The sequence below is a fragment of the Pocillopora verrucosa genome, chromosome 14 (genome assembly GCF_036669915.1).
Source record: "Pocillopora verrucosa isolate sample1 chromosome 14, ASM3666991v2, whole genome shotgun sequence".
NCBI classification, from domain to species: domain Eukaryota; kingdom Metazoa; phylum Cnidaria; class Anthozoa; order Scleractinia; family Pocilloporidae; genus Pocillopora; species Pocillopora verrucosa.
Window position 1 is genome coordinate 10792771 of NC_089325.1, and position 19181 is coordinate 10811951.

At 38.5% G+C, this 19181-nt stretch overlaps 2 protein-coding genes and 1 pseudogene across 3 annotated transcripts; all 3 read right to left on the reverse strand.

Moving 5' to 3' along the window:
- Positions 1-671: 671 nt before the first annotated feature.
- Positions 672-7020, reverse strand: LOC131773823 (potassium voltage-gated channel subfamily H member 6). The gene is made up of 7 exons (XM_059089779.2): positions 6891-7020; positions 5158-5622; positions 4235-4625; positions 3697-3896; positions 2948-3200; positions 2532-2746; positions 672-2202 (listed from the first exon to the last, which is right to left on the reverse strand). Exons 2-7 carry the CDS (start codon positions 5617-5619, stop codon positions 1861-1863), a joined length of 1863 nt encoding a protein of 620 aa, XP_058945762.2. The 5' UTR covers positions 5620-5622; positions 6891-7020; the 3' UTR covers positions 672-1860.
- A 1499-nt stretch (positions 7021-8519) lies between these two features.
- On the reverse strand, positions 8520-14299 carry LOC136278163 (transmembrane protein 272-like). Of its 2 annotated transcripts, none has more exons than XM_066161553.1 (4): positions 13841-14299; positions 11361-11529; positions 10757-10816; positions 8520-10401 (listed from the first exon to the last, which is right to left on the reverse strand). In XM_066161553.1, exons 1-4 carry the CDS (start codon positions 13841-13843, stop codon positions 9983-9985), a joined length of 651 nt encoding a protein of 216 aa, XP_066017650.1. In that variant the 5' UTR covers positions 13844-14299; the 3' UTR covers positions 8520-9982. The 2 variants fall into 2 exon arrangements, with proteins under 2 accessions (XP_066017650.1, XP_066017649.1); XM_066161552.1 differs by lacking the exon at positions 13841-14299 and adding an exon at positions 13442-13673.
- Positions 14300-16004: 1705 nt separating this feature from the next.
- On the reverse strand, positions 16005-18525 carry LOC136278236 (transmembrane protein 272-like; annotated as a pseudogene).
- Between the last annotated feature and the right edge of the window lie 656 nt (positions 18526-19181).

A 19181-nucleotide genomic window follows, 5' to 3' on the forward strand; every position in this document is an offset into this window, starting at 1 on the left:
TGTCAACGTCATGCCAAGGTACGAAGTTTTTTAGAATCTCAGGAGCGAGCAGAACAAGATAACATGCATTTGAAAACTTTGAGGGCACAAATAACAAACCGGAAAAATTCTTGATAAACGGTTCATAGGTTACGAATCGATTTAAGATTTAAAATGAATTATTCCTACAAGTCGAGAGCGTGTGTGGACTGTGTAATCTTATGAAAACACTGTTATCTGTTTGCATTCCAGGATCAAGTTCCAGTCTGCGGAATTTGTTAGAGAATATGCAAATCTTTGAGCATGAGTGTTCACCACAGCAGCAGCCACCGCTTCCCACTCAGAAATCTTTTTGACCAAGTGAGAAAAGTGCCGCACGGCTATGCAAGATTGTTCTATCAGTCAAAGCTCATTCAGTCGGATTAAAAACCTATAACCTGCTTTGAATATGTCCAGGTTCGTTTACAATGTAAACATGTTTCAGTACCCCTTGCGAAACTTGAGTTTTCAAGCAGTTTCAAAGCTTGCGATGAGAGAAAAAATACATTTTATTTCGTATCTTTGGGGAGGCAACTTGAAGTCTCAAAAACTGTAACGAATAAAGATACATGTATCATGTTTTCCCCTCTTTTCGACTGATCAAGTCATGAGGCGTTGTTCTGATCTATATTATAAGCAAGTTTATTGCATCATGTGTGCCATTATATACCTGTAGCATGCATAAAAAGCAGGAGAAAAGCTAACTATTTAGTTAAACAAGTAGTTGTTCGATATAATAGGAATATATGTCGTGTGAGTAAAAAGAGGTCGTAAGAGTGAATCATCATTAGGGACCTTTAGCTATCAAGACCGAAACGCTGAGGTAGACGTTGTTTAAAAAATGAAATTATATTTTAATTCACAATTTTGCAAATGGTTGCGTGTGTTTGCAATCTCTTACGGTACTACACCTCAACTACAGCATCACCAACCAGAGTAGGTGTAGGAAACTTAAATAATTTGTCGTAGAGATTTCCCCTTCGAAGACCACGCAAATTATGGTGATTTGCTGAGGAAGGCCAAAAAATGTTCCTACGCGCTGAGCCATTGTTCTACGCAAAAGACCATTTGTTTTGCCTCGTCCTCGTTGCCATCGCCGTTAGCTTACGTGTCGCCGTACCCTCTCCTCCCCCAAGATGAAACGGAGGCGAGGTAACCTTTCACCTTGGGAGGGAGGGTACGGCTACACGTAAGTTACATCGCCGTCACTGTTGAAAAAGGTCCCTACTTAGTAGGTGTTCATTGAGTCCAGCTGCTAAGTTGATTTTACACTCATAAAAGAGGTGTTTATACAATCTTTCAGTTTTGAAAACTATACAGAGCCGATTTTGAGAGAGAAGAAATATTTGGACTAGATTTTCAGGTTGCCTTTCGTTTATCACTCTATGTGTCCTTCTTCAGAAAAGGAAAGTATCATAAAAAATTGACTTAATGGTCAACAAAAACGGTCATAGTACAATAAAAATTCATTAGTATTTCAATATGGTGTGATTTTTATACACATCAAATTTGTAACGTGTGAGACTAAGTAACCAAGTAAGTAACGTGTACGTGTAGTCGTTATTCATTGCATCAGGGGTGGGGGAGGGGATTTTGGTTGCGTCACGTAAAAAAAAAAAAAAAAATCACCTAATCTCCCCCTAAGGCTCTTTAGTATTCCTATAGTTCAACCTCATTGGCAATAATTTTCTATAGTCCCCGCCCGCCTTCATACTCTGTTAACGACGACTGATTCCCCTTCCGTTTCCCCCGAAAGCCATGTGACCCATGATCCCCTCATTTCCTCTGACCCCAAGCCATCCCCCAATGAATAAATTATAACTGGTCCCTTAGGGAACCTAGTTACACGTACGAAGTACTAGCAAACAAGTCATTAGTTGATTGGCTTTTAGGTATCACGCCGTCTTTTATGTTTAAGGACTTGGCAATTTTGATCAATAAATCTTCTATATGTCCTAGCCTTGCTTCTAATTGCTGTACATCTATATTGGTGGTAAACAGCCCTCTGTTGATCTGATATTCACTTGATGTGCGGTCGCTTGTGTTGGAGTATTCTCCCACAGTATTAGACCGTGACCTTCGTCGTCGGAGAGCTAAAACTTGAGCACTGTTTTCATCGGCGGGCATTTGGATTAAGTCGACCCAGTCTTGTTTTCGATCTCCTGCCCTGGAATCTCTATATTCCTGTGCGTTGCAAATCAATCGGAAAACAGAGAAAGGGTTGAAACTTGGAGATACTGACCGATCGTGAAGCAGGTACAACATAGAAACTTGTTACGCGACTGGCGCTTTGGAGCGTCAAGTAGAATAAAAAAATAAACAGTCTAAGACTGCATGTGGCTCCTGATAGAGCACAATTTTGTAAAAGAACTAAAGGTTGTATAACGACGCTAGAAGGTAGTCAGTTTGCAGAATATTTTTGTCACGTGCAAAACCCGCAGCAGGGTTAGCAGTGGTTTTGTCGTCCTTGTTTTATCCAAGGCGATACTTTTTTCAATTTTTTGTTTTCTTACCATTTCTGTAGAATCCAGGTCATAAGATAGCTCCATCTGTTCCATAACGCGTTCCCTGATTTCAGGATACACTCTTGTGATTCGCAGAAGATCCTGCCATTCGATGAGATGGACCTGGGAATTAACCTTGGAGACAAGGTTAGCTTTGGATTTAAAAGAGTGACCAGGCCTTCTTTGAAACGATGTCACGTTACAACCAACAATCTCTCCCGGACCTAAAGAACGAGACGCCAGTTAGTTTCTTTGAATTTTTGAGAAAAGACAAACGAGTTTAAATGTTGTGAGTTTGTTAGGAACCGCGTTAACCGATCATAAGTTGTTTTTGTTCGGGAAATTCTCTGAATCCTACGGATAAAATTTGACACTGCCTATCGAACCCTAACACTGAATTGAAACCGGTGACCATCCGTCCTTACCCAGAAACTTCATACTTTGTTGACTCTGTATGGCATCCACAGTGCCGGACACAATGAAATAGAGCTTAGTGACCTGGTCGCCTTCCTTCAACAGGAAGTGATGTTGAGGAAACATCTCGACACGAAATGCCTTGGCGAGAGCGCGGAGACTGCCTTCACTTGCTCCACGAAAAATCTCAAATTCTTCAAACACCTGGCGGTTTATGTGAACTCTAATGTCGGCTTGAAGTGATTCAGGAAAGCGGTACATGATCTGATGGCAGAAGATAATAAATGAGATCGGAGGCTATTATAGGGAAAATCTTTTCGTCTATCAAAAATCTAAGAGAGAGAGAGACGAGACTACCAGATTCGCTCCTTGAAGCACTTGTGGGATACCCTCTAAGTGTCATACTGTATAAGAGACCCCTAGGAGAGGGAAGGGAATATGGAGTGAAAGTTGTCCGGGGAAGTTTCTTTTGTCTCTAATGCGTTTATGCGATCCCCTTAAGGAAATGCCAAGGAAGACCCCAAGGAATTTCTTGAAGAGATCTTCTTGGAAATATGTTTAAGACCACCCAAGGGAACCTTACACTGAAATCTTCTTCGGAACATGCTGACGACTGACGACCTTACGGAACTTCCACGGGGATCCCCTGAGGGAGATAGGAAGACGACCTCAAAGAATTCCCCTAAGCAAGGCCCCGTGAGTTTTTAGCAAAAACATATATATAAACCTCGAACTAATGTACACCAGCACCTCTTCTTACCGACTCGATATCACTCCCTTTAGTTGCCGCTTGTTCCATGGTAAAGTATTCTCGGAGGGTCCCTTGAAGGGATTCTGGTATGTTATATAAGGAAATAAATTCCTTAACGACTCGCATATCTCCATGATATCGGGCTGAACGGGAGTAAAGACGTTGTATGATGGCCGTTAAGTTTCCAAAGATCACCGCGTAAAATAGAGCTATTTAAAAAAAATATATCAGCCAGATTCAAATATGGCTAAACCATTATTGAAAATAAATTTGTTATAGAAGTCTTCTTTACAGGATCCGAGCTAAGCAGTAAGGGTTAACTACCAGTCAAAATGCGTTCTTCAATCGAGATTGGTCAAATATAATCTGTTGATAAAGTTTGGTCGTTCTGTCAGGTCTGCTGGTCATAGAAGCCCTTGGTAGGGCGCCTGAAATTCTTGCGATCCTATCTGCTCAAGACGAGCATTATTTTACATTGGGAAACCAAAATTTATGTGAGGAAAAACGTTTTTGCCAAAGGAACTAAAAAGAGACGCACTTTACTTACCTCCTATCAACATCGTTATAACAGAAAATATTTTTTCACTGTCGGTGTTAGGAGCAACGTTCCCAAATCCGATACTCGTCAGGCTGGTTAACGTGAAGTACAAAGCTGTGATGTATCGGGTCCCAGCCCCCGGTCCGCTTCCCGGCAATGATTCATTTATCGGTTTGTTTAATGTTCCCGCCAAAAGTTGAATCCAACCATACGGGACTCCAATCTCTTCCCTGCCAATTACGTGCCAGATACAAGCCAGCCAATGGGCAACAAGAGTGAAAAGAGACGTCAGCAGGAAAACGACCGCTAAACCGTATTCAGAATAACGATCCATTTTGCGGGAGACTCGGACGAGACGAAGGAGACGAGCAGTTTTCAACAGACCAGCGACAGTAGCAGCCTGAGACAATGGAAATAAAAAGATTCGTTAAGTTGTTATGCTTCACTATTTTTGACAAGATAAAGAGCTTTATCGCAATCACCGATTCATTACTTAGTTTTGAAATGTTTCCTTTCAAAATTCGAATTACAGAAGCTTTGTGGATCAAATTCAAAATATCGTAATTAATTGAGATATAGAGCAGTTGCGACATTTTGAAGAGCTCTAGTTATTGATGTGGCTCAATGTAATTGCATTTGTAAAATTGTGGAGAACAACTCCCTGAAAAAACCTGTCGGCCGACAGTTTTAAGCACACCCGTCAGCCAACAGGCGTCCGACAGTCAATAATCTGTCGGTGAGCGATCAGAAACAATATCATCGTATTACCGTCCAAACTTCAGCGCAAACTGAAGTTTAATTTTTGTTGCTATGAGGAAGAACTTTTTCACAGAGTAGGAACAAAAATACAGCAAGATTAATAGACAGACTCTTTACAACTAGAGCCAGTTTTCCCAGTTAAAGTGGAGCGCTTTGTTAATTAGTTTCCATACCCCTTCAAACTCGTCCGGAATGAAGTAATCAAATGGTATGGCGGACACAAAATCTATCGTAAACCAAGTCTTTAGATAATGAACAGCGATCCTCTTGGGTGCGCTGATCACTACTGCGGATGTTGTGTCCACGTAAGTCGTCCGGAAATTTATCAGTATGTCAGCGATGAACATTAAGTCGACCAAAAGGTTCACCACCTCACGGGGCTCCCCCGAGGAAATTTTTTCCCATACTCCTTTACGTCGCGCTTCCTTCTGGAAGAATGCCGCTTCATATGGGATTTCAATTGAAATGTAAAGCACCAGAGCGAGGACAAACCAGTCCCAGAGCGCTTTAAATTCTGACTCGTGGTGAATCGTACACTTTCCAATCTTGCCTCTAATTGGCGAGTCCGGTTTGATGTCCCTGTTTAGACTACGCCTTTTGGTCTCAGCGATAATGTCGAGAGCCACTGAGGACATGATCTGAAGGAAAAAAAGCGAAAACCAAAATATTAAATAACATATAGGCTGAAGCAAGCGAACTGCGTAAAGCGCGGGAAAACAAGAGTGTCGAAGTTTTTATTGGTTTTAGTATTGAACCTGATTGGTTGAAAGGGTGGCGCAAGTTTTCTTGACCAATCACAGAGCGGAGTAAGACTAAACAAAAATAATCCCGAAACAGATGGTCTGTTTTTCATCGCTCGCGCGCGGCCTAAGCAATGTTTCTGTATTTTGATTGGTGGATTGAGATTTATTTAGTTCGTTTCCTTCCTTAGCGGTCCGTTGGCTGTCTTTGTAATAATTTAGGTGTTTTTTTCCCCGCGCAGAAATCTCATCGCAATTAAAAAACGCCTGGTGACAAGTACAAAAATTTTCTTTTCTGTTGAAAGATCTTTAAAAACGCTTAGGGTTAAAATTAATTCAAGTTTTTTCAAGAGCAAAAGGAGGAAATTCTTCTGAATTACAAGTGACAAAACCAACACTTTTATTTTGAATTTCTGAGATATAAACGAGAATTTAATAAATAAAACTTGCCAACTCTGAATTCTAATTATTCCAGTTTTGAGTTTCACTACCCACGCAAAAAAGCTGCTTGAAAATATGTTTTAGATTTCACACGAACACATGTGAAGTCATCATAATAATCAACATCTCCGCACGAAAAAAATCTTTAGGAAACAGAGCGGCTATTTTCCGATTGCATAGCTATATTATCTTCCTTTCAGCCTCTTTGCATCATTCATTAAAAATTACGTTAGCTGTGAAAATAAGCTTCATCATGGTTAATAATTAATTGCCGTACGCTATATTTGTTAACCGCGCATGAAAATTTCTTTTAATCAATTTCTTTCTTAGAAATTTCAGAGATCAAACCAACATTCAACATAACGCTTGCATTGTTTATCAGCTCAAATATCTATATATTTTTTGTAATTTAAGCTTTCAACGATATCGTAATAAATAAAATGCTCTGAAACGAAATGCAGTTAAGATAACCAGTTTTTAATAATCGCGTGTTTGAATTTTAAGTCAAATATGCGAACGTACGAGACAATGCAAAGGTGGGTTCGTGAATCAGCACAGCGGTACGTCTTTGGTTTACTTGCAAACGAAGACTTTAGAGACAAGTGTTTTGGAATTTGGTTGTTTTATGGTGATCTTTAACTGAAAATGATTATTACAAAGTCAGACCAACTGTAGACAATATTGCAGTACATATTTAAGTATTCTCATATCCGAATCCCCCTCACCTTTAAAAGCAGCACGCACGCAAGAGTCTGTGATCGAAGCTCGACGGAAATTTCCAGCCCCGCTCCTGTGTCAGTGAATGTGAAAGGCCGAGCCGAAGGGGTTCAATTTTGTGGAGACAAGCTGTCATTTCTCTCTTCCAACCGTCGCTCTTTGAAGGTAACTTAATTTTGAAATGTCAAATAGGTGAAGAATTCCCAAAAAACAGGTGCGAAAATATGGAAAAGCTTCGATGATCATTCATTATCAAAATACGCATTCTCATGTAAAACACTTTACATCTTGATCTTCTTTGCTTTAAGAAGACACAATTTATTCAACATATGAAAAGCTGCGAGGAATTACATGAATAATAAGGATAAATTTCAGTCTGTACTTTTTAAGTGTTGCTCTCCTTAAATTCAAATGCAAGTTAGTTACATTAGACAGGGTACTCGACACAGCAAGAAATTTTCTTTTATGGTAATTAAGTTTAAGGGGGCGTGAAGCAATCGGTCTTTTGGAGAAATAAATAAATAACAAAGGTGTAACAAGAGACACTTAAAAACCAATACTGGCATTCTTCGGTGAGGAATTATTTAGATATTAATCGACTCTCATTCAAGAGTTTATTCACAGTATTATGAAATAGAACTTTTTGACTTGTGCTATATATAATTGCAGGTTGTTTATTTAGTCTGTATATCATTGAGGTACATTAGCTTTTTCAAGTTTGTCTCTCAACATGATTTTGCCAACGATTTCCGAAGTTCATAAAGCAAACTATAATTGAATGTCGAAAGTAACTTACCTCGCTAAATGATTGGTCCAAAAAAAAAAAAAAAACATTGGCACCATCCTCTCAACTAATCAGATCCAAAGCTAAAAACCAATCCAAACTTTGTCGCTCAAGCTTTCCTACGCTTGAAGTAGTGCGCATTTTTCCTTGCCCAGATTGGCCATTGTGACGACTTTGGTCCTGACTTTAAAACTAGTTAATTCGCTGAGAGGCGCTCGACATTTCTCGAGGAACTGGTAATGTCACAATGCAGCATTCCAAATTATCAAGTTAGAACAAGGATCTTGTAAAGTAGGGAAAAAGGAAACCCTAAACCGGAGACACATCGCAACATCGTACGTCTAACATCGTAATATCTCCTTGAAAATCGAAATTCCCGAATTGTTTCTCCTTTCTCACAAGCACATTATACTGCACAAGCATTAATCACTATGATTAATCGAAAGCGAATTATATTTTGGGAAAAAATTATCCAATGACGAGAGATGAAACAAAATCTGATTGGCTTTCCGAGCCCACTTGTGCTTTCCCGTCGTCTTCCCGCGAAGAGCAAAACTTTTACCGTTTGAACAAGATTAAAGTTTTCAATAATTATTTTAACTGCAATGGAACATACAACATCCTCACCCCTATAATACGATTCAATAAATAAAACAACAGTGGGTTTCATATGCGTTTTCTTTTTGCGAAGCAAACAACGAGATTAGCCAATCATTCCCGCTCGAGTGGCAAATTAGACCACAAGATCCCTTTCACTTCGCTCACGCGTGAGGCTAGCGAAAAATTTCTTCAATTCTTTACTTGGGAACCAACTGAACCCTCATCTTTGTTTATAACAACGACAAACCACTCAGAATTTTTCCTTTCACTCTCTGAATAACTTTAAGATATTACAAAATATTTTAACGTTAAGTGTATCTCATCCTATTGCCATTTTTAACCACCCAACCATAACCCTGTTAGCCACAATGGCTACATAATTTAGTTATAAATCCATAGTATCATAACATAACGATAATACTTTATAATAACTTTTCCTAATAACAACACCTCCCTTCCCCCCCTCCCCCCAAGAGAGAGGTGCTGTGTCACAAGACCAAACAACTGCATTAGAGACCTCGCTCTGGTATATCAATTCCTGAATCCTACTAAATACAAGCTATGAAACTTGTTATTCAAACTCAGTGCATTAACTTATTCAGATGACCAGGTGCAAGTTGTCAAGGTTATTTTTTTAATCCTAGTTTTGTGCGGTGCTTCAAATGCCCCAACAAAACTCTTCTCTGGGGTCTCTGCCCTTCCTCTCAACCTAGAGAAGAAGGGGCATGAGAAGACAGACTCATGAAACACTACTGATACTCAAGCCTACCATCTAAGCAGTATCAAAGACTGCAATGTTAGTGGGAGAATGGGTGGAAAATGCAAATTTACTCACACATCAACCAGAAATAACTATAAACTACCATATCAAAATTGTGTCCCATGTTTTTTGACTTCCATTCACTAACTTTTGTAGGCTCTGTATGCTAGTGTGTTTTCTAGGTGAGGTGTGCTTGGTATTTTTTCAGGAGGAAGGAAGTGGGAGATGATTAGATTTCTGCTATGGCGAAGGACTAACCGACTTCCACTCTAAATCCACTATTACACTAAATCAAACAAAACAGCTTGGTGAATGATCAAGAGTTTACAACACTGACTTGTGTTCCCTCAAAAGATGCTTCCAATTTATGCTGAACTTAATCTATCAATTGCATGAATGGTTTGTACAAGAGTATTTACCAACAGGGAGCCTTGTGCATCCCATTAAGACCATATTGAGCATACAAACATATTAACAGGGTTGTCAAAATAAGCTGGCAACCAGTGCAATCCACCTTTAACTCTAAAAAAAAACCTCAGCCATGGAAGGGTAGGGAGTAAAATTTCAGTATGGAAGCATGTTATTAATGGAATTAAAACTGTTTAGTACCACCTACTTTGTACCACAGTCTGGTCACTCAAAATCCTTTTGACAACCCTGTTTAAATAAAACCTACATAACTTTCAGTTTTAAACCAGATTTTCAGTCAATTTGTAGTAATATGAAGTAATTTCTTTTCCTGTAATAGCAAGTTTAATGCGCTTGCTCTTTAATAAAGTTCTTACCTCAACAATGTGGTTGTCAACCTTAAATATTACTGCACCAAAACTAGAAGCTTTAAATTTTTTTCTTATGCCAGAAAAACACTAGAAAATGGCATTCCTTGTCTTCCCAACTTATCCTATCTCTCTGATCCTTAAATAACAACAACCTGTCCTCAAAAAATCTTAACGATCTCACTCTTTTGCGGTAACAAAGAATGCTGTACAGCTTGCACACACTCCTAGACAACATATACAGAAACAAATTGAGCCCATCAGTATATAACTGGCTGTGATCACCCAAAATGCAAACAAATAAAGTGTTGGATTGCAATAGTTAAGTGGATCGCCTGGTGGCGGAGTTGGATTTGGTCGGTACTTGCTGTATACCCAGATGTTTCCGGCAATAAACCATGTGAACAAGAATAGATTTAAAACGCCGTCAATAAATTTTGTGGACATGGATTGATCTTCGTCCATGTCCAAGTCATCTTCATGAGTCCTGGCTCGTTGACAAAGGACTATAATGGTTTTCAACATTCCAAATGATCCTCCCACAATGAGGTAAATTGGAATGAAGGGTTCCACAGGACAATCATCCTTATACTTAGCACCTATCAAACAAGAAAAAAAAAGTCAACAACACCTCGTAATATTCTACCCAGGTTACTAGCTATGTTCACTTAAAAAAAACAACAACAACTTTGAGCACACAAATAGTATCTAGACGGCACAGGATCAAATCCTATCAAAGCATGAACTTTTGCAGCCTTTTATCTGCAATTCCTTTGATTACAATAATCATTGCTGGGAATCATTTTGTTATGATGATCACATATCAGACACATTCAAATAAAGATCAAATTTATTTCATTTAATTGTAAGGAAACTTCATTTTCCAGGGATCACTTTACCATAACTCAAGCCATGCACAGAAAACATTTAAATCATTTTTGTTTTGTTACTCACCCATAATGACCATGGCAATTGGAAGTGCCATCAATAAACTCAAGGCAATGGTGCAGCCAACTGTAAATTATGGACAATTTTCAGTTAAGTCAACATGTAATCATATGAACCTTCAGAAGACATGGCAAGACCATGACAATTTGGAAGTGCCATCAATAAAATCAAAGCAATGGTGCAGCCAACTGTAAACTATGGACAATTTTCAGCTAAGTTGACTGACATATAATCTAAATCTAATCTCTAAAACAACCAAAAGATCCAAAGGCCCTTCAAAACTTTTTGACATTTTCAAGGATTTTCTGGATCCCCAAAGTACTTAAGCTTCTTAAAGATACCATTTGCCAAAAAAAGTAAAGATTTCAGATGATTAGGCTTTGTTGATCACAGTAAATTCTTGAGAACTGATGATAAGGATCCACATTAAACTCCCAAGATCAACAATTGAAATTAAGTATCTTTTCAATCAGATACCTTTCTTATGTAAACAAAACTTTGAGTACTGCGCTATTATAAATACCAGTGTTTTAAGGGAATCCCTAGGTGCCTGGAGGCTTCAGCTTCAGAAATCTGAAATGCACAGCTCTTGAGAGCTCTTTTAACTTACTTGTTCCAGCAAAGAGCTGTACAACTCGTTTGCAGAAATCAAATGAACCATCAGAAGTCTCCTTAGCTTCTTTGATTTGCCCAAACAGTGAGTCATAGCTGGGCGGTGCTGCATCCTCAGGCCAAATTTTGTCTTCTTCTTCAGTGTGGTTTTGACTGCTCTTTTCAGACTAAAATGAATCAAGCACAGTGTCATTATGTGTCAAAATCCCGTTATGAATCCAGTGCTAATAACATACTCACTGTAACATTTTGGTTGAACAGGGATGACAAGCTAAAGGATGCCCTGGAGTGACTGTGACTCCTCTTATTTATGAGGGGGTACAATGACCCCCTCATATGTACACTTCTCATCATTCAGGTTTGGGGAAAACATGCAAATCTGAGGAATCTACCCTCTGGTGCTAGATACTCTCTTTGCCAGTACTTCTTCTTGCATGAATATAAGTTTGTTGATATCCTAAGATAAAAACTCCTGGTGAGGCACACACTTAATGGTGGTTGCCCCTAAAAAAATCTTACAGACCCCCTGTCCACTGCCTGTCAAAAGGCTCATGATAATCTCACATTTATCTTTTTCTTTTTGACCATGCACCTCATTGCAATGAAATGGTCAAAGCAAAGAAAAAAAAAGGAAAAAGCTAAATAGAAATTTTTTTAGCATACAAAACTATTCTCTAGCTAATTATGCCCATCAACTGAAAATGTTGACGGAATATCTTTTGAGAAGTTCTTTCAAATTCTTGAGAGTATCAAACGTTGTTCAGAAATTTCAAGTGATTCTGAAATTAAAAAAAAAATTTGTATGTTTATGCTATATGCTAATAAATTCCAATTTAGCTGTTCCCTTTGTGAGGTGCATCACCAATGACTCCTATAAAACTCGAGTGCTCTGTTGTATCTGGTCATCACTAATTCTGTAAAATCCCTTTAAAATATGTCATACCTGCTTGCAAGTGCCTAGTAAATACCTTGTGGATTATTTTTCACCAAAAATATAATAATATGGATTGTGTTTTTCTTTTTTTAACCTAGAAACCATTGCTGTCTTAGAACTAATCCCTGGGATGTAAATATAAAATTCTTGTTTCAATAATGCATTTAAGACTGCAAGCTAGCTACAAAGTTGATTCATTGATGAAGCTCAACATGTATAATCTCTACAAACATCCCACAACAAGAAGTTATGCTCCCTAATCCCCAACCAAAGAGTCCTGACAATCTGGAATTTCAATTTTATAAAAACAAATACTTAAAAACCTCTAGAACCTGATGAACAAACCCAGTTGAGCTTTTGTTGATAAGAACTCCAGTCGTTTGCTCATAAGTTTTTAGATTATGAAATAAGCATACTGAATCAGTGATAATATTTGCACAAGCAGAAAGTTAAAACAAAGTGTACATGATACCTCGACATCTGAGACTAAACTACAATGTTCATCTACGTAAAAATTATATGAAAACTTTTTAGGTCAAACACGCAAAAAAAGGAAAAACCCTACTGTTCAACGAAATGAAAATCACTGTTATTGGGACTGCAGGATTCACCTGAGCAAATTTTGGTAAACAGTTTCGATCTTCCAAAACAATAGTGTAAATTAAAATGGAATTGCTTTTTTATAATTCACACCCAAAGCTTATTAAAAAGTTCCTGAAGGCCAGGTGCAAAGAGGCGTAGATGTTTAACTTGATCAGGAAATTCAAATTATAAAAAAAGAATATTTAACAGGAGTATCTTACAAACTCGCCACAACTCTAGGTTGTAAGATTTTACTGAAATATTAGCGCACAATTCCTACTGAAGTGGTCTTTTAAAGACCCGAATTTTTGTCGTCTCATAGCGTGTTTCCACGCCACCGAAAAATACTCCTACTACCGCGATTAGTTAAAATGTTAACAAGAGTTCAATGGATAAACTGATCATGGCTTCTGCACACCGCAGAAAACGCTGATAGAGACATCTCTTAAAGGGAATCAGAATTTTAAATAAATAATCCCGAGTCTTTCATAGACTCCAGCACAGAGGCACTTATGAGAAAGCCACACACAAAACATAAATAAAACAGCTGCAATTTTTTGTACCTTAAGAGGGCGCTTGTATTTCTTACTCCTCTCTGCATCATCGCCCGCAATCCTTATGAACTGCATAATTCTACCATTGAACCCGTATCGAACGCTTACAGTATTTCGTTCAACGACGAAAATAACACTCGTCGCACTCAGTTTGGAAAAAAACACCTAGCACCATCCGGTCAATGGTTTGATTAAGCAGTGGCTGAATTATGCAAATCCTGGTTCAAAATTACATGTAAAAGTGCAATTTAACGAGACAGGAATATTGTACATAATAAACAAAAGAGCGCGCCATTTATAGGATCGCAGCGATAAACAAAGAATTCGAAGACAATATTTGTCGGAAATTCTGTGCGAACTCTACTTTACAATTCTAGATCGTGCCGTGGAATTACCTAAATGACTCACCATTATAATTTCTACGTTAAATATGACCAAATATCCGGCAGATGTCGATCAGCCTAAGATCACCAAATTAAAAGAAGGATCCACTTGCATTGTTCACGGCAGTGCGCTTTCACCATTTCGTCGTCCTTCATCGAAAAGTCACAAGTCTTCGCCGCACTAACTGTTTCAGTCTTTCCTTAGAAGAGGCATGGAAACCCCCAAGAGGCAAAAAAGAGACACTTTAGACGGTTTTCTGTCGAGTAGACGAGTTGGTTGCTCTCTTAGAAAGGCCAGCACCGTTAACGGCAAATATATCAGCGAACAAACTGACCAATAGCAAGTTGGATCGCCAATGAATAAATTAATATATCCACCTGAAAAGGCTGCAACAAGTCTTGATGAAAAGGCCTCGAAATTATCCAAATCGTCAAATGAAAATGTACATGTGGTCGTCATATACGTGTCTCTGAGAAAATAAATGCAGATTGACATGGAGACAAATTTTTTGACCGATTGTCGCGGAGCAACCAATTAATTGTCGGTCACGATGGATAATTTACATATAACAGCTACAAGTTAGGCAACGAAGTCAACGATCAATTTTAAGACTAAATAAAAGAGGGTGTTACATTTAATTATTTCAAAGCACATCGCAGAAGCATCATCTTTGAGGAGGGTTTTTCCTCGTCTTAATTACGCTGTATTTTGGGTACGAAAGGTCTGCGAAGCGCGATCGCTGTGGGCTACAGCAGTGAAGTGTGGTGAATCGATTAGGCAAGCATAAGGGCGGTGGGCGAAGAGCTGAGAGGGTTGTCTGAAGACGATGGGTAGGGCATAGCTCGATTAGGCAAAAAGCAGGAAACTCGGCCTTTTTCGAGTGTTCATCCAAGAGAGTGTTAGCTGAGTGCCACGAAAAAGCTTTTTCCAGCCTCTTTCGTTTGTACGCTACCAGGTGAATCAAGCTTTTATCCAAGCATCTACAGTCTGGTTTGCTTGTACCTAATTTTGCCTGCCTGCGTTTTATAATTATCATAGAGAGGAAGGCAAAGGTAAATGGTTAAGCGGGTCTAATATCACCCAACAGCTGGCAAGGACTAGAAATTGTTCTTCGCCTCAGGTGGTTTTCCTGAGCTGAGAATAACGTTTTTGATGGATATAGTGAAAGGGGGTAAGTTTATAAAGAAACTGTGGTGCGTGGTGCTGCATTGATGGGGGGGGGGGGGGGGGGGGGGGGGGTGGTGAAGGAAATTACAAGGTAATTTTTATTTTAACATCTGACTGATATGGACTACAAGAAATCCTTCTTGTTCAGCAAGTAAAAAAAAAATCTAATGTTAGCGTGCCGCAGGCCAACCTAGCTGCTCCACAACAGCATTGTTGAATTGTCCTTAAAAAAATGCCTTGAAAGCAATTTTTAGTTGCATGCTCCTTTCATTTGTCACTAGCGTCCAAAACAAGACTCTGGTTTCCAAAATCAGACCGTAGTATCCACAATTAGAACCTAGTGTCTAAATTCGGACTATAATGCCTGAAAACTAACACTGGTGTCCAAAATTAGACACCAGAGTTTAAAATCTAAAATTAGCATAAAAAATTGGAGCTAGTGTCCAAAATCTGATACATGTGTTCAAAATCCTATACTAGTGTCTAACACTGGACGCCTCTGCTTAAAACTGGACGCTGCTGCCTAAAATCATACACTGCTGTCTAAAATTGTGCACTACTGTCTAGAATTGGACATTAGTGTCAAAAACTGGAAATTACTGCCTAAAATCATACACTGCTGTCCAAAATCAGACACAAGTGTCTAAAATCAGACTCTTCTACCTAAAATCAGAATATACTGCCTAAAATCAGACACTTGTGTTTGAAATTGGCCCACAATGTCTATAAATATCAGACACCAGTGTCTACATTTAGACACTTAAGACTGAAATGGGACACTGCTGTCCAAAATTGGACAAAAGCTGCACTCTGGCATCTAAAATCAGACACTTGTGTTTAAAATTAGTCATTGGTTGATGCCTTTCTCTCTTTCCATCACCTTTCTTATGGCAAAAGTATCAATATTGTAAGGAAAATTATCCGTTATACTCAGAAGACTCACAAAAAAAAGACAGAGTTCCATATGCTCTTCCTCTGTTGGACCCTTGGCAGAAAAAACAAAGACAAAACTCTACAGAAGTATGAGTACAATGTAAATGTTTATGTTAACAGATCCTGATTCTTATGGCTGGAAGCAATCAGAACAAAAATCTACTAGAATTCATAAACTAAGAAAAAATCCTGTAGAAAGTTATAGCCCTGATACAAATTTTATTCTAGAGAAATCAAAACCTACAAAGTCTCCATGATTATTACATACTATTAATATTAATATATTAATATTAAGAATCATTAATTCCAAAAGTCAGTGGGACTTGCAGAAAAATAGGCTAAACTGCTTGCTACCCTGAAATGTTGTTTCAGACTAGAGTACAACACCCAAAATTGTTTATAAGGGTGAGCTTCCTTGCTCAGCTGTCTAGAAAAGTAGATTTGTAAAATCACTTAATACCAATTCAAATGCAAACAGTGCTTTGAAATACATATTATGATGTCTTCCTTAAATATTACAGGATCTCTGATGAAGTTGCACCTAAATACTCAATGACTCATATTTCAAGGCACCTTTTGTATCAATTCAATGGCATAGAAATGCCAACTAATATATTGCAGCAAGAGCTTAATATCTTAGATTAATTATGGGAAACAAGAAAAACCAAAAGAATGATGGGTGCACAATATTGGAGAGAACTGCATAGAACCACATCTGGGTGAACTAGCTAGAGAGTAACTCATTGCTGTAAGTTAAGTGAGCAGTGGTTCATTTGAATTGATCACCTATGACTTTATAAAAAAAATTATGACTGCCTTAATGGCAATTTTGTGTGACTACATGATGTCTTTGTAGACTTCAGTGGCACATTCCTGTCCATATGGGTAACACTTGAGATTTCATTCATCAGCATTAAATATTGCAGCACAAACACCCACACAACACACACAACAACACATGACCCCTGCTAAAATGTATGTGGAGGTTGTTAACCAAAATGCAAACAGATACAACGTTTGGTTACAATATTCTTCACTTCCAGAGTCAGTAAAGTCGGGCTTATAATTCTTATATATCCAGACATTTCCACAAATAAACCAGATAAACAGGAAACAGTCTAGGATGCCCTCAAAAGGGCGCTTCTTCTTCTCGTCTTCATCTTCATCATTATTGGATTTTGTGGCCCGCTGACACAAGGAGATGAGGTTTCTGAACACACCCACAGCTCCACCAACAATAAGATAGATGGGAATCTTATCTTCTACAGGGCACTGGTCTTTGTATTTAGCTCCTGTTAAAGGTATTCAACTTTTCATCAATTCTACAAAATCCGATTTGAGATTGCCCCTTTTGGCCATGATAATTTCACTGTCAAAGTTCTAAGACATAGAGGTAAAAAAGAGAGGGGCTAAGTTTCTAGCAAGTTTTCCAGCATCACTGGGAAGTATACATCAGAGCGCATGACAAAGTGCATACACTCAAAATGTCAGCTTAGAACTACTTAACAGTGGCTAATTTACATTATCAACCAATATTCTGGACATACAGGTAAAGGTTTCACTTACCTATGACTATCATAGCTATGGGAATAGCCATGACCAGCCCAATCATTATGGTACATCCAACTAAGAATGATATCAAAGAAAGAAATTAAAACTACTTGAAATAGCAATTTGTAGAGATAAAGTTTTGTCAACAGTAAATTGAGGCTCTCAACTAGTCAGCAACAGACTTGATTTCTCCCCATATACCCCCACAGATCTGTGGAAACTACCAGCCATCTTGCTCTGGTTTGGGCTGTTACTGTAGCTGCCAACAGGTTAGATCGCATTACTGACAACTTGCTTTCAGTAGTTCTTTCCAGCTGCCCTGGAACAACCTTGAATCCTCTTTCCTTGTAGGTTCCACCCTCAGAGCATAATGACATGCTAGGCGTTTTTTCAGAGGGTCATACTAGTTGGTAGATACAGCTAATTTAGACTGCATGCAGCACAATTGTAACTTTGCCCAGGGAAAAGTATGAAAGCCTTTTAAAAGCAATGCAAGAGGACAAGAAGTCTGCAAGGGGTCGTGTGCTGAAAATTACTACCAGATCCCAGCCAACCTCTACCCAACTTGTCTAAAATCTTCCTGCAGGCAGAGAACACACATCCGGCAGTGCTATCATAGATGAGGACCTGTTCTCAGAGCATAGCTAAGGAAATACTCTGTACTTTACCCTAATTTTCCACACTTTGGTTTAGTAAATATAACTTTCTGAGAATCACTAGACTTAATAAAAACCCTGTAAGTTATTATTCTATAGAGCAGTGACTTTTTCAAATTTATACAGGATCTTTTATGTTGAAAAAGAGTGACACAAATTCTTACTTGTTCCAATAAGTATCAAAAAGAGTTTCTTCAAGAAGTCAAGCACTCCACTGGAACTGGAGCGTGCTTCTTGGATTCACCAAACAAGGACTGATAGGAAGGTGTGTGCGACCTTATAGAGGAAAGAAACAAAATGAACTAATTTAGATAGAGCTCACTAATAAACCTTACCACCATCAGTATGCCTGATTTATTCATACTTCGCATGGCATGGACATTCAGTATGAAGAATCGCCATACTGTTCTCATAGTATATTTCATTTTGTTACTGACAATGAGGAATTTGTTTTAAGACTCAAAGCTTCTGAGGTTGTGATCATTTTCTATATTCTCATGATCTAAATGACCGATTCACCAGGATTACGGTAAAAGAGAAATTAGAAGCTGGTCACTCTTAGGGTTTAAATGGTTTAACTCAGACCATCCAAGAGAAAGAAGGCAGTTGTTTTCGTAAACTTAACAGAGCAACCAAAATGGTTGCAGCATGAAGAGCTGAATTTATTTTTCTAGAGAGCCATGAAGGTACAAAAGTACCCAGTGATTCATCCTAAGAGGGGGAGAAGCATTGTCTGTTCAAATATGAAGGAGGCATCCCTGATGAAGGGTCTACTGGATTCTCCCTGGCATAGAAATGGAAAGGTTGAACCCTTTTAGTGCAAATTCTAGGATCTTATAATTTCTAAAAACATAATCATTTTTCTGATAATGTAACCACTTCTGATGTGAGATCACAGGTGTTTTAATTGTATAACAGTGGTATTCCTAAGACAATAAGGTTGATGGAATATGCATCACCCACACACGCAAGCACTACACCAGCTGTGACTGATATTTGACAGCTGTAAGGCAAGATTTCTAAGAAATATTGTCTCCAAGTGGTCTGCTGTCACAAAG